Raw genomic sequence first — 15,895 nt, forward strand, 5'->3', positions numbered from 1 at the left:
AACTATGTAAAGAACGCAACTCAATATAAGTAAGCAATACAATAAATATATGGTTACATATATTACTACTTATTATTATACATATTATTACTTCGTCCAGACCTAAGAATTCAATTATTTGGTTTTTCTCCTCGAAACCGTTTCTAGCTTCTCCAATATTTCACTAAACTATGGGATTAAATATAGCCAACATTTCACTAAACTGTAGGACTAAATGTAGTCAATTAGTTCAAGATATGATGAGTAACAAAGACAGCTTGTGATTTTACTAAGTTTTGGAGAAGTCACAAAATTATCTGCAGTAAAAACAAATTGTGTAATCATATCCATTCATTCGTTCATTCAAACACATGTATGTGATGTTGTTGCCTTTTATTGTTCACCAACTGTTTGATCTATTTCCAAATTCTTATAGATATTTTCCTCCCTTTTGAAGACTGGAAATTATAAAAAGCTGTCTATAACAGCTGCTCTGAGGTCATCTATGTTTGCTGACTGCAGGTGGAAATCTCTTTCACAGAACTCTAAATAGAAGGTGGTAAAATTTGGCCTTTGAGGGAGCCAGACTCTACTAGCCTTTTGTATAATTTATCATCCACAAAGTGTGTTAAGGTGCTTTTGATCTTTGGAAACAATATCTTTGAAAACAATGTGTTGCTTATATGTGACCATTGGTCCTGTTTAGGTTATCTTGGTATCATGCTGATTTTAATGAGTGAGTGAATTTTTAAGATGGTACGCTGATGACTCAATTTAATAGAGGGACTCTAGATCGTGTTAAAATCCAATTTGGGAGGATCAAATGAGAGGAAGTATGTGAATGGTGCTTTGAAAACCATAAAGCGCTAAGTAACCATAAGTCATTTTATTCTGATAATTTCCATCATATTTATTAAATTCTTGGTTTCACTGAATATTAAAAGTTCTATGCTTTCTGCAAGATTGAAGGTGGAATTCTGCCAAATATTAACCATAAAGAGTGTTTTAAAATGTGTTCATACTATTTTTTGCAATTATTTATATTTCTTTATGGAATATGTTTCAGGTACAGAACTAAAAATTTGGGGTCACAGGGAAGATTGTGGAATTTTATAGGCTTTGGTTTATAGATACTTGAAGTCTTTTTCCATCTTTCTGGTATTTTATTCATTTCAGCCTGCATGGGTTTTTTTCCCTTCCTTCTCCTCCTCCGCCAGGTTTGGTTTTGAGCTTTGGATTCAAAGAAACCCCAAAGTCAAAACAAAATGGTCAGAACTGCTGACTTTTGTTTTGTAACCTTTTTTAGTTCAGCATTCACAGGAAGAGAGGGCGCTGACCAGAAACTGGGACTAACTTCACCCAAAATGTTGGCAAAGTTCAGAAACCTTTGAGTGAACTTGCACCAAGATATAGATATGTACCAAACCTTTAACACTTTTCTATTTTACATTAAAGAAAATTTAATGAAATGTCACCCTATAAAAAGGAGATTTAGTACTTAAAAATTCAACATTAATCTGCCAGTTATTTTTGATCGAAATAAAATAATTTGCATTTTGTATTAAGTACAGTCTCTTAGTTTTTCAAATTGCAGGTCCATTTTGAAAGCCTACATGTGAAATGTACTCAAGTGTTTTCATTACCTTTGAAATTTTCTTTGAAGATTTGTAGTTAAGAATAACAGTTATGCTAAACGGTGCTTATCAAATTTCATCTCAGAATTTTTATAGTTTTGTTATAAACCTTCCACCACATTGTTTTTCATAATGGAAATGCTGACAAATGCAATAATAAATAGCAATAAAAATCCTAGGATCTTAATTGTATGTTCATGCAGAAATTATGCATAAATACTAACATAATATTTGATTCAGTTTTCACTGCTACTTTTGCCAAAATCGGCTTTCACGTTGGGCAGCTGTAAAAGATGATCATCCTGAATGGCTGCCTGTTGATGATGGCAAAGGCTTCTGATTTTTACTTTCCTTGGAAAGTCTGATTATGTCTTTCAAATATGATTTCATTTAGATCTTTTTTTCTTTGGTATAAATGTCTAAATACTACTAGTAACCTGAAAATTATGGGGAATTTAGTTTGAGACCAAAAGGCAGGTTTCAGTCAGTAAATTGTATATAAATAAATCACCTCTATGCAATGTCTAAAATGGTATTTAGATACCAAATGTCCAAATAACTTTTAGATTTCAAAAACATTATTAAGAATTTCCAGAAGTAATTGACATTAGGATTTTTTAAAACTGGTGGAAAGTATTAAAAAACCAGTATCTACTGATATTTTATTGGTGTTAGTTTAAAAGATAAAGAATAAAACAATGTTAACATAGGTTACGTTATACTAAAAACAGTTGTGTTAAAACATACACCGACAGGGGCACCTGGGTGGCTCAGTTGGTTAAGCATCCAGCTCTTGATTTTGGCTCAGGTCATGATCTCATGGTTCTTGTGATGGAGCCCTGAGTCAGGCCCTGCACTGATGACACAGAGCCTGCTTGAGATTCTCTCTCTCCCTCTCTCTCTCTCTCTGCCCCTCCCTGTACTCTCTCTCTCTCAAAATAAATAAATCAACATTTAAAAAAAAAATACAAAGTACACTGACAGATGATAGCTGCACCTGTGGTGAACATAGCATAATGTATAGAGTTGTTGAGTCATTCTGTTGTACACCTGAAACTAATGTAATATGTGTGTCAACTAAGGTAAAAAAAAAAAAAAAAGAATTAAAAAAATTAAAAGTATGCTGAATTTATGGATCTAACATGAAAAGAACTAAAACGGTCGCATTGCTTAGAAAAGTTGAGTGTTGAGATTTGGAGGTGTAGTGGATTCATGTTCAAAATGCAGATGACTTATCTCTGTGGATAACTTGGTGTAAGAAATAAGTCAACCCATTTCTCTGTGTTTACAATCCTTGTTTGGCTTCAAAGTATTCTATCAGTACAATGATTAAGAAAATGCCTTAAGTGACTTTGCATTTTAGAACAGCTTCTAAACATACAAAAAATTTACAGAGAACAAAACATTCATGCGATTTAACAGACTGAAGAATTGTGGACATAATTCTTCTGGTAATAATGGGGAAATCACTTTTTATTTGGAGGCTCTTTAGATTTTATTTATGTGCTGAAGAACTATTCACTGTAAGATATTATGTGCTTACTAAGAACGTAACAAAATGGTCTGTAACATGAGGGAGAGGATTAAGCATGATGGATGCTTGTATTTACTCTTTAGGACCCAGTGGTTTAGAGGTCCTTTGTCTACACACATTTCTTTCTTTAATTTCTGGTTTAAAAAAATGATGATTCCTGGATTTGAGCCATTTTTAAAAAACTTAACACTTGTAGATTTTTTTTACATGATGTTTAATTCTCAGGGGGACTGTAAGGGAGAGAAATAAGGAAGCTTCTGCAAGTTCTTTTAGTTTTGAACTCATTCACACTATATGTAAAATGTTGACACATTTTTTAAAAAAGTGGTTAAAAAATAACTGAATAAACATGAGGTATTGATGGAGACACTAGCACTCCATAAGAAGATAGGGAACAGAATTCTGTTTAATGAAAAGTTCAGAAATAATTATTTTTGTCAACATATTGAAATGAGTAACTTTAAATTTATCTTTAAAAATACAGATGTACTGGCCTCAGTAGCCAAAAAGTTGTCTAGAAAAAGAAGTGGAAATGAGTAATTTTATTTTATAAAACTGATACAGAGGTCATTGTCTAAGTTTCAGTTTATTTTGTAAAGTGACAAGAGAATAAAAATATACTCCCTAATTTTGCTGTTTTTTTTTTTTTTTTGGTCTTACCTGGTTACATTTTTTTCTTTTACCTATTTATCCTGACGTTCCTATGGTAGAGGTGGAAAAAATCCTAGTGAAAAGACACAGTCAAAATAAGAAATTGTCTCTGGAAGACAATTAGAATTAGTTCTGAAATGACAAAATTTCGGAACTAATTCGGTTCCTATAGATAGGAGAACTAGAAGAGTTTTAAATGCAGACACTTGAGAGACTAGTAAATCCTGGCAGTGCTGGTGGGAAAGAGTGTGGACTGGCAGAACCTACCTGGAAGGCAATCTGGCCATTTGTAGCCACAAACTGAAATGTTCATTTGATGAAGAAATTTTATTTCTTATTCTCTAACATCAGGAAGTTATCACAGGCAGACAAGACATCTAGAAGAATGCTCTTTGCATTGCCATTTATTTTTTAAAAAGGAAGTATCTTAGCTATGTACCTGTAAAGGACTGGCATTAAGCTGTGATACATCGTTATGACAATAAAATACAGTAATCAAATTATGTTTGAATAATATTTAAAGTCAGGGGGAAAGGGCTCTTTCTATACTGATGAGTGTGGGGAAAGATCAATATCCAAAAGTACCTCAAATTTGTTAAGCATATTTAATTCATATCTATACAGAAAAAAAAAAGACTAGAAGGAAATAAAAATGCTAACTATGTGGTGATGTGGAATGATTTAAATTTTATTTACCTTTTTAGCTTTTGTTTTCCAAACTTTCTAGGATAAGTATATATTAGTTATTAATAAAAATATTTCTAAAGGTATGATAGGGAGAATGTGTGTGTGTGTGTGTGTGTGTGTGTGTGTGTGTGTGTGTGTGTGTTTGGGTGCACAAAGGTGTGTGAGGTGAAGTGGCAAAATAAAGAAATACGGAATTTGCAGTTGGGTGGGCCTTGTTCATTCGGATTCCTCTCCTCACTTACCTACTCCTATCTGAAGAACCCCAGTTCAGGTGTTAGCAGGTCGCCCAGAAGGAAGAACCGTGGAATGGCAGAGGATCCAAACTGAAGATGGGTCCTCAACTTGGTCCTGCTTCAACCTCCTCTCCATCACACACATATTTGCAAAGTGGAAGCATGCATCTCCTCCTCTGAGTTTTGATTTTCTTGTTCCTAGTTGTGACTAGAAAGGAAGCTGTCTTCTCTACCTACAGATAAAAATGTAAAAGTGCGCGCTGAAGCTGCGCCGAGCCTGGGAAGACCAGGTCCTTTTCCCGGAAGCGCAGGGGAAAGTCCAGCTCCGCGGCCAAAGCTTGTAGCCCAAGATCCTGGCAAGCCCAGGAGCGTCCCCGCCTGTAGGACTGGAGCTCTCTCCGTCCTCCTCTGAGTTCGAGCATCAGTCTCCGGGAGGAACACCAACAAGGTTTCTGGTTTTGCGCCTTAAGGCGAAGAGAGGGGAGAATGATGTCCCTTCTAAGAGGTCGCTTGTCCCCTGGACTTCCGTTCCTTCTTCACTTCCTTCCTTCCTTCCGTCTCTCGACAAGCCTAAGAGGATTGAACAAGAGGTCCGGAGTCCCTCGGCCTCCCAGGAGACCCTCCACCCTGCGCCCCTGTGTCTGTTCCAGGACCTACCTAAGCGCTCGGACGGGGAGCTGAGCGGAGCGCCTGCACAGAATTGGACAGCACAGACTGTTGAGGCAAAAAAAAAAAAAACAAAAAAAACAAAAAACCAGTAGGAATGTCTATTTTATTACTTCTATTTTTTTTTTTTTTTTTTTTAAGGTAAAGAGAAGAGTTTGGACTCCGTAGAAGGCCCCGAAGTCTACAGTTTGGGGAGAAGATTAGCTCCCCACCCACCAGGCCGGCAGAAACCGCTTCTGGGCTGTCGCCTCAACAGGCCCAGCGAATTCTACCTCCTAAGGCGCCCCAGGCTCCTTAGAAAGCAATCGCGTGTATGTTAACTCTCCGGCTGCCACTCTTCTCCATAGCTGTGGGGATTTCTCAAGTCCGGACCAAGCTCCAGAAGGCCAGACTTTCTGTCTTAAAGAGTCCCTCCAGGTCTCTCGGCCGCACCCTGCTGGGTCCTGATGCACCCCCAAGCCCGCGCACGCCCACGAGAGGAGGGGACAGACACCTCCATCCCACCCGGACTCAGCCGGTTTCCTTCTTTTCGAAGCTCTCCAAGAGCTCGGTCATGAAGGAAATGTAGACGATGGCCAGGCGTAGGGTCTCGATCCGGGACAGCCTCTTCTCGTAAGCAAAAGTGGGCACCTTCCTTCGCAGCTGGTCGAAGGCCTCGTTGAGGTTGAACATCCGCTTCCTCTCGCGGATGTTGGCTGCCTGGCGCTGGGCATAGGTGATCACCCTTTTCCTCTTGGGACGGCCCAGCGGGGACGCGCCTCTCCCATGCTCCTCTTCCTCCTCCTCCTCCTCCCCCTCGTCTACTTCGCCCTCCTCTTCGGGATCCTCCTCCTCAAAGCGTGCCAGCCTCCTGCGTCTTCCCTCTCGGAGCACAAGGTCTCGGTCCCCAAAGGGAACACCAGGTGCGAAGTCGCAGAGGAGTGGGTGCCCCGGGGAGGCCAGGGACAGGTCTGCGACGAAGTCCAGCACGGTGGCGTCCACGCACCTCTCTGGATAGGCCGCCATCGCGTTGCCTTGGCCCTGCCTCTCATCGGTTTCTCGCAGGGAGGGGCGAGATTCTGGTGAGGGGCTTCCTAACAGCTCCCAATCTGATGCGGCACCATCACCGAAGGGCCAGGGGAATTAACATTTATAACCAAGCTGATAACAGGATTAGTGGCACCGATAGGGAAGGCTCTGACAATGTCCGTCCTCTGGAAACTGATGGAAAAAGACAAGCAAGCTTGAGCGCGCTAGGAAATCTCAAACGGATAGGCCTCCAACGCTGAGATCCTTTTCGCTCGCCACCTGGGACAGTTCCTTTTTGGCAACAACCCCCGGCTCTTACCTGCTGTGCTTTTTGTGTCTCTCCTCACCCCCGCAGCCAACTAATATTCTTCAGGCTCCTTATCTCATGTAGCTCTTTAATTTAGCTTTGGATTTTCAAAGCGAGGATGTTTTCCACCGCTCTGGCTTCTCCTTGGCTTCAGAGTAGAAGTCCCGAATCTTGCCACCCGAGGCTGCCAATGGGTCTGAAACAAGTGCATGTGCTTTTAATGATGTCCTGAAGAGAGGCCCTGTCTGCCAGGGGTCGAGGAGAGCTGTTTGTCTGGTATCCCAGTGCAGCGGCTACTGAAAGGCAAGATCTTCCATTAGCTTAAGTAAGCACGGTAGGGGGGGCCGAGAGCGCATTCCCCAGAGTCGCTGTTGGAACCGGCTTTCTCCTTCCAGGGCATCTAAACGGCTCTCCTGCCGCGTTACAAACCCTGACTTCCAAAGTCTGTTTTGTTGTAATCAGCCTAACGACTGAGATACTTGACTTTCCTTTCCCTACTTATATCTTCCTCATGTAAAGTGGAAGATTTTAATTCAGGGCAAAATGATAATGGGGTGGGGGGGAAGGAAGCTCATAATATTTTTCTCCCGAGTGTGCTTAATTGTGTAACCCCAGCGTGGCGGGGGGGGGGGGGGGGTCGGGGGGCAAAGCAAAAGCAAACACTCGCGCCCCAAAACAAAACAACTTCAATCTCCTCTCAAAAATGCGATTTACCCTTTGATAAAGCAATAAGTCGATCCGCTCACTCTCTGTTGAGAAGTCTTGCAATGTTTAAATTGCCGCTCGGTATTTGTGAACAAAGATAAATCTTGACTTCCATCTGGGTCATTTTCCTCATTGATTTGTACTGCCCTACAGGACTTACCAGTGGAAACTATGCTGTATTGAATTCTATTTAAGGGAGATTTTAAAGTTATCTTTATATCATATTTTTGAGACGTAAAGATATTTGAAATTTGGTGTGACGAAGACAAAATTTTACTAATTTCATATTATCGCTAATATTTTAACAAAGAAGTGTTCATTTTTCCTTCTTTGCCAGTAGCTATATTTATTTAATTATTCGGCGTAGGGATTTTTAAGAAGACACAGAAGAGCAGAAAAACATGTTAGAAAATTGTTTTAAAGATAGGTTAAAAGAGCCTAAAAAGACCAGTAAAGAGGCGCCTTGGTTCAAGAAAAAATTCCTGAAGACATCAATTCCTATTAAGGAGGGAGTTGTATGACCGTTCAGTTAGTACATTGGACAGCTCCCAGAAACCGCCTATTTCTAACAGGTCAGCACAATTCCTTTTCTTCCTAACCTCCCAGTTTGTGCTTCCAGATACTATTAAAGCAGTATCGTTATGAATTCTTCTTTTTCTTTCATTCATTTTTTAATACATTCGTCTCTGTGTTCTCTCTTGTTCTTTTGTCCTTTAGTTGATTTTCTTTTCTCTTGCATTTATTTTTCATGCTCCAGTGTGCATTGTGATAACTCAGGCAGAGAAGAATTGAAATTTATGTTCTTGAAAGATGTTAATGAAAATGAGATTCTTGATTATGATTGCCTGTTGATTTTTACCCAACCTCTTTCAAAGAGCAGACTGAAAAATAAGAAAAAATGAATTGAAATTTCAACAGTGGCTAAAGAATAAGTAAATGGGAGGATTAATTTGATTTGTAGTTGTTAAATGTTTCTCATAACTTTTCTCTTAAAATTTTTTTTAAATGTTTATTTATTTTTGAGAGAAAGAGAGAGTGCCAGCTGGGGAGGGGCAGAGACTCTTTCCAAAGCAGTCTTCAGGCTCTGAGTTGTCAGGACAGAGCCCTACATGGGGCTCAAACTCATGCCATGAGATCATGACCTGAGCCAAAGTCGAAAGTTTAACCAACTGAGCCACCTAGGTGCCCCATAACATTTCTGTTTTAAATGCCAACATAAGTGGATTAAATACCTCATCTTGTGAGAATCTAGTTTGGCAATAAAATACATTAGGACACTTACTGAAGGGAAACATGACAGATATTTAGAAGTAAAATTTAATACCATAGGTGTAAAAAGCTATCATGGGAATCTAAAGAGGCACTTCTCTTGGATTTTTTGGATTTTATGAAAGGGGATGAATATTTCAACAATCTTATCACAAAAGAAAATTAATGAAATTAGGTACTGTAGCAGAATTAATGGAACACTACACAGGATGGGGTTGAAATATTAATATTAAAATATTAGGAAACATAAAAATATCTTAATAGGTATGTCTGTAGCAGTAGTTTAAAAATACCTCTCTCTTAATTTTAATCATAACATCCCAAGAAAACACTTCTGTTTATACCACAATAATCTGAGTTTATCCTTTAAGGTTCTAATCATGGTGACACAAATGTTTAAATTATAATGACTGACTCTATTTTTTGTTTATAAGTATAATGATAGAATAGAAATAAGTGAAATTGTTTTTCTCTGTTTATTTTGAAACATCTACTCTTTTTAAAATGCTTTTGTGGATATTTGGTTTCACAGTAAATATACACAGTAAATGTAATAAATTTATAAAAATGATTTAAAACATTTCATCCCTTTGGAAGGAACCATTAAACCTCAAGAAACTTATTCATTTTATTAAAATATTTACAAATGGAATAACTGCCTTTTCTGCCATTTGGAAGCTCCAGGAAAATTTTCAGGAAATGTAAAAGGAAATAAATTCTAGGGTTTGTTTATATTTAGAGTTAAGAAATTCTTGCTTACATTCAAACTAACTGCTTGCTATTCTACTTATAATCCTGAGTTCAAATGAAAGTAAGGGCTCCTCAGGATGCTGTAGTTCAGGGATTGGCAAACTTTCTTTAATTGGCAAAATAGTAATTTAGGCTTTTTGCAAGTCATAGAATCTCTGCTGAACTACTCAGTTTTGATTTTGTAGTATAAAAGTAGCCATAGACCATATGTAAATGAAAAAGAATGGCTGTGTTCTCTAAAACTTTATTTCCAACATCAGGCAGTGGGCAGGATTTCACCCTTGAACTGTAGTTTGCTGACCCTGCCCTATTTAATAAGCCTATCTTCACATTCCTTGGGATACTTATTAGGGGGACTTGCTAAGATAAGACACTCAAACATGTAAGCGAATATTAAGTTGTTGAGCATGTATCTTGTTTACATGTGTATATGTGTGTTGGACACATCACACATATGTGTGATGGACAAGGAATGGAAAAATGCTCCTGAAGTGAAGCAACTGAATCTGTAGGTACTGTCTTTGAAATTACACTGAGGTGTTAGAGTAACAAGGAGAGGCTCTGCATGGGAGGCATACACCAAGCTACCATTACCATTGCAGAGACTCAAGGCTTATTTATAGTCACTGAAAACAAATACCAAATATGATGATATGCTCTTTAAAATATTAGTATTACTAGGTTTTGGGTGAATTACACTTAAGTAGAAATAAGTAAAGAAAAGGCAGAATTCCCGGAAAGCAGTCTTTTACTTTGTGAAGTGCTTCTAATTGTCAAAATCCATTCAATGAAGGCAGCTGCTTCAAGAGGCTTATTTATCATTTCCCTCTTATTTCCACCTAAACCACTCTTTCCCCCTCATCATTGTGGCAGAAACTGCTCAGCATTCCCTGGCATCTACTTACCCTTTTTCCTTTTAGTAACAGACCTACCCACACATATGTTAGTTGGGCCCATTTCTGACCCACTGCATTTTAGCTGGGCATATGTCTAGCCCACGACAGTGGAGTCAATGAGACATAATATGTGCAAGTTCAAGTTGGTCTTTGGAAATGAAATTGCTTGCCTCCCACTTGGCCCTTTGCTCTCTTCTGGCTTGGGTGCTTTGGCAGCGAGTTAGCGCTGACCATGTAGACAAGGACAGCACACTATGGCAGGGACTGAAAGACTTTTTCTATATAGCGCCAGATAGTACCTGTTTCAGGTTTGTACAATCTCTGTCATAACTACTAAACTCTACCATTGTAAGATGAAAACATGGGGTGCCTGGGTGGCTCAGTCGGTTAGGCGTCCGACTTCTGCTCGGGTCATGATCTCACAGTTCGTGAGTTTGAGCCCCGCCTCAGGCTCTGTGCTGAAAGCTCAGAGCCTGGAGCCTGCTTCAAATTCTGTCTCCCTCTCTCTCTGCTCCTCCCCTGCTCATGCTCTGTCTCTCCTTCAAAAATAAATAAAAACATTTTTAAAAAGATGAAAACAGCTACAGAAAACATATAAATGAATGGGTATAGCAGAGTTCCAATAGAATGTTACTTAAAAAGAAGGTGGTAGGCAGAATTTGATTCTCAGGCTGTAGTTTATTGAATCCTGCCCTATGTGATGGCAGAACAACAGAAAGTTGGGACTTGGAATGATATAATGGAGTAGAGCTGTACCTCTCAAATTCAGATTAATATATGAGAAAAAATATTCTTCCAGTGTATCTCAGATCTCTTTACTTTGTGGTGTCTTTTCTACTGGTACCTGAAAAAAAAAAAAAAAACAGTCAATGATTTGAAGGATTAAACAGATAGATACGCTACTTTAGATCTGTTTTTACAGTGTCACTTATAAAACTGGCTTACAGTTAGATATTAAATCCTTTTTTTTTTTGTCTCAGGTTTTTCTTTTTCACACGAAATAGTTCCATTTAAATTATCTTTTGGAATAAATCTATTTTACAAATTTCACTTATACTAGTTATTACATTGGTTGTTGTTTGAACCGTCTCCAAAGTCTTTCTTTTTGAAAAACATGTGGAAAACTAAAGTGGTATGAAGAAAAAAGATCCCTCAGGATGTTATAAACCTACCCCCAAATAATTTCCTTTTTAATCTCATTTCCTATATTTTGGCACATTATTTTTAAATGTGACTTTCTTTTGTAATAAACATTGTAGGTTTGACAGTCATCCTCAAGTCCATAAATTCCTTGTAGACTTGGATATTGAACAGTATATGTGTGACTTTGCAATTTAATAATTTTTCAAGTTTTTTTCCATTATACTATTCATTTACAATATGGGGAAAATATTAGTATTAAGTTGAGACATATGTAACTTCCAAAAATCTAACCATTTTTGACATAAAAATTGGGCAACTTAATTGGTTTAACTTAACATATTCAAAAACACTCCTACTTAATAAGGAAATGGAATTATATTTAAAATAATATTATACATGTATGTACTACGTGCATCAATATATTTAAATTATAACCTGTTATTCTATTGTACAGCAAATGCATTGCACAGTAAATTAAAAAATACACAATACAAGTTTTTTCAACCAATTTTTATTGAATGCCTATAATGTGCCTGATCCTTGTGGGGTTGATCTAGGAATTTGGTGTGTATCAGTAAATAAGGTAGGAAACGCACAAAAAAATGTTATGGTATTGAGAGTGGTAAGTAATATGGAAAAAAGTTGGTTAGTATATTACGATCATGAATACTGAAAGTTGCTATTTTAAATAGTTATCATGTAACAGTCTAATTGGAAAGTCTAATTTGAATAAATGCTTGAAGGTAGCAGGGAGGTAGTTAGTTGCATATCAAGTGAGAGTGTTTCAGAGTCATTTTAGAGAACATTTCAGACAAGATAAAGTGGAAGAATGACTGAGATACTGGAGGAACATCACAGAGGCCACTAGACCGAAAGAACTGAAGGAAGAATACTAGGAGATGAGTCAGTAAGGTAGTATGGGGCAAGGTTGTATTATGTAGGGCCTTTTCCACCTTGGTTTTTACTTTGAATATGATGAGGATCCACTGGAGCCTTCTGAAGATTTACTTACTGTTTAAAGTCATCCCTTTGGCTAATGTGTTCAGAATAAATTTGATGGGGAACAAGAGAGAGATAGGGGGACCTGACCAGAGGTCAGGTCTTTTGGTAACCTGTTGGTAGCAGTTGCTGTGACATACAGTGGTTATATCTGGGATATATTTTGAGGAGTATTCAACAAGATTTGCTTATGCTTGTATGTGGCATTTGAAAAAGGAGTCAAGGGCAATCCCAAGGTTTTGGCCTGAGCAACTGGAAAGAAAGTGTGTGATCAACTGAAAGGAGAAAGATCCCAGGAAGAGCAGATGTGGGGGAGGGTGAAGATCAGGAGTTCAGCTCTGAACATCTTAATATATTTATTAACAGTCAAGTGGGGACACTGAGTAAGCTTCTTTCTATCTCTCTTGGGGTAAACGTTATCACTATGTCTTAAAAGGCACCATTTTACATGATACACTATTTTCCCATCCCCTACCCATGAGAACTCATCTCTTATTTTCCTCCTTCCTCACTCGGCTTTGGCTATGCTGGTCTCTTTGCTATTCCTCAAACATGTAGGCACAATATCTATCCTAGTGTCTTTACATTTCTGTTGCCTATGGCTGCAATATTCATCTCTTAGATATCCACCTCGCTCACTCCCTTTCTTCCTTCAGGTCCTGGATGATGCTGGCTTATCAGGGAAGCACCCCCTGACCATCCTATATAAACTAGTGCTCCCTCTGCCTTGCACTCCCTAACTTGCTTTATCTTTCTCCAAAGCACACACAAAACATCTGGCACGGTATATATTTGTTTCTTCACTTGTGTAATTTTGGTTTCCCTTATTAGAATTTGAAATCAAATGGTGACCATGGAAGTACACTGATTGGATTTCTTTTTCAAGTGCAAAGATTGCAATGAGCCAACCGGCTTCATCCTCGGTGCCTTAGGAGTCACTGCAGCATTCAAATATATTCAGCATGTACTCTTTCTGTCAGCCTCAGCACAAAAGGAGTACCAGAGGTTGGCCATTTGTGCCTAACATGAGACTTTTAAGTAGATCATATTTGCTCCAGAATTCCCTATTACGTTTGCTGATTTTTTTCTCAGCTTTGCATCATAGTATGAGGTTTTCCTGTGTAGTCTTCATTCCTCCTCTTTCTTTTTCCTTTCACAGATGTCAGATTAGTATTCTAGTCTCAAGCTTTTCCCAGCTCAATTCTGTTTTCTCCTCCTTTATCTTTCACAGGAGTTACCTATGAGTAATGGAGGGGAGTTACTCCTCCCAAGAAACTAGAAAACAACCATAAAAACCCTACCATTTTGCAATAAGAATAATAGTTATTGAATACTTACTATATATTAAGTGCTGTGCATGTATTATTTCATTTAATAAACAATCTTATGCAGTAGATAAACTTTCCATTTTTAAAAGGAATCTCAAAATGAAAGAGTTCACAAATGTGTAAATGCTCCTGTTGGGATTCAAAGTCGGAACCCAGGGGGTTTGATTACCAAGTTACAATGCTTCCCACTAACTCATGTCTTCATCTTTCTGAAAACAGCACCTGTCAGAGTCTAACGTAATATTTCTTCAATAATTTTCAGTCTATGGAATTTGAATATTCAATTTTATTTGCATGGAGTTTGGAAGCCTTTTATCACCTTTTTTTTTTCTTCAATGAAGAATATTGCATTAGGTTAACTAGATATTTTTTATTAAATAACTTTGTTTAAGCAAAGATACCAAGAGTATCATTTAGATTTATTTCTGTCCCATATTGTCTCTTCTAAATTTAAGTGATTTACTTAAGCTTTAAAATGCTGGCTGTTTCAAAACAAACAAAGTGGAACTTTGAAGTGAAATGGTTCCTAGCCATCTTTCTGCTTCTTGACTCACCAGCCTTCCTTGGGCAGGGTTTTCTGGTTCTCCTGCCACTGTCTTTAGCCTCTTTGTGGCTTCTTATAGCTATCATTTGAGGATTATGGAATCTCCATATTGGTTAGTATCATGGATGGAGAAAACCATCATCATGGTGGAAGCCATTACTGTGATTATCTCTGTGGGTCCTGAAAGATGATGAGCCTCCAGAGCAGTCTTACAAGTGTTGCTCTATATCAAGAGAAAAATCCTTTTAAAACAAATTTATCTTTAATCCTATCCCAGTGGCAATAATATCACATCAGTCATCTTATTTGGCAAAATGGCTTGTTACACACTTTTGTTACCCACTTTCTAGACCTCTTTGAATACATTCCCTCAGGATTTCACACAGTTCTCAGATCCAAATTTGAGTCTATCCCACCTCTGTCTTTTAGAGCCACACGGGCTCACTCACATACTATTAATGCAAATAACTTTGTTAGTTTTAAATTTTTTTAATGGTTTTTCCTTTTGAGAGAGAGAGTGTGCGTGCGAGGGGGGCGGGGAGAGAGAGAGAGAGAGAGAGAGAGAGAGAGAGAGAGAGAGAGAGAGAGAGAGAGAGAGAGAGAGAAAATATGAATGGGTAAAGAGTAGAGAAAGGGAGAACCAGAATCCAAAGTAGGGTCCAGGCTCGGAGCTGTCAGCACATCACAGGGCTGGAACTTACCAACTGGGAGATCATGATCTGAACCAAAGTGGGAGGCTTAATGGACTGAGCTACCCAGGTGCCCTAACGTAAAGGACGTTAAAAATTAAGTTGCCACACCTGTGGCCATATGGATAGCTCTATTCTCAAGTCTCCTTAAAATTTATCTCACAAATGTATGCAGTCCCAGTTTATCTATTTCTCAAGGCTTTAAAATTTAGTCTCTGTTACTCCTACTTGGATTTATGATTATGCACCATGATTTGTGCATAGTTCCATAGATTTGTGCATAGATTCCAGTTGGAATCCACCAGGAAGTAGATGATACACTTCTTTCAATTCATTACAAGGTACAGTTATAATATGGGAGACAATTGAAAATCGCAGGGAAGATCAGATACTATGGTTAAATTAAGATGTTAGAGAAAAAAGATCAAGTGGTTTTTAAAGTTTCTGACAATTTATCTGTACTTTATAGGTAAAAAAAATTCGCATGATTTGTTTTGTTCCAACTGTAGTTCACAGTGTGGTGACTTTGACCTTGTTTGGGTATCAGGTTTGAACTTGGCATGCTATGGGTAGTATGGAAAATATGAGCTGGTTCAGTGTTGCCCTTGGAATAAAGAAAACGACATAGCAAGCAATACCATATGTTGTTAGCCACTGTCGATTCGTTTTTTCTTATCCGAGAAGAAACATCACAAACACACACAGTATTACAATGGACGGGGCCTTAGACTTTTTCAGGGTTCCATATTGTGCCTTTTTCTTTCTACTCATGTTGCTCTGGTCTTCTTGCCGTATTTCTACTAACTGACTTTTAGATCTCATGCTTTTCCATTAGGCCATAGGCTCTATCATCACTGACACTATAATATTAAA

The 15,895-nt window shown here is 38.2% G+C and overlaps 1 protein-coding gene across 1 annotated transcript; it reads right to left on the minus strand.

Moving 5' to 3' along the window:
• Positions 1-5,894: 5,894 nt before the first annotated feature.
• FERD3L (Fer3 like bHLH transcription factor) lies at positions 5,895-6,389 on the minus strand. The gene has a single exon (XM_042927595.1). The coding sequence runs from the start codon at positions 6,387-6,389 to the stop codon at positions 5,895-5,897; it is 495 nt and encodes a 164-aa protein (XP_042783529.1).
• Positions 6,390-15,895: the final 9,506 nt, after the last annotated feature.

Source organism: Panthera leo, chromosome A2 (genome assembly GCF_018350215.1).
Source record: "Panthera leo isolate Ple1 chromosome A2, P.leo_Ple1_pat1.1, whole genome shotgun sequence".
NCBI lineage: Eukaryota > Metazoa > Chordata > Mammalia > Carnivora > Felidae > Panthera > Panthera leo.

Coding starts and splice junctions, on each gene's coding strand:
- FERD3L (XM_042927595.1), bottom strand. CDS start 6,389: ATGGCGGCCTATCCAGAGAGGTGCGTGGACGCCACCGTGCTGGACTTC.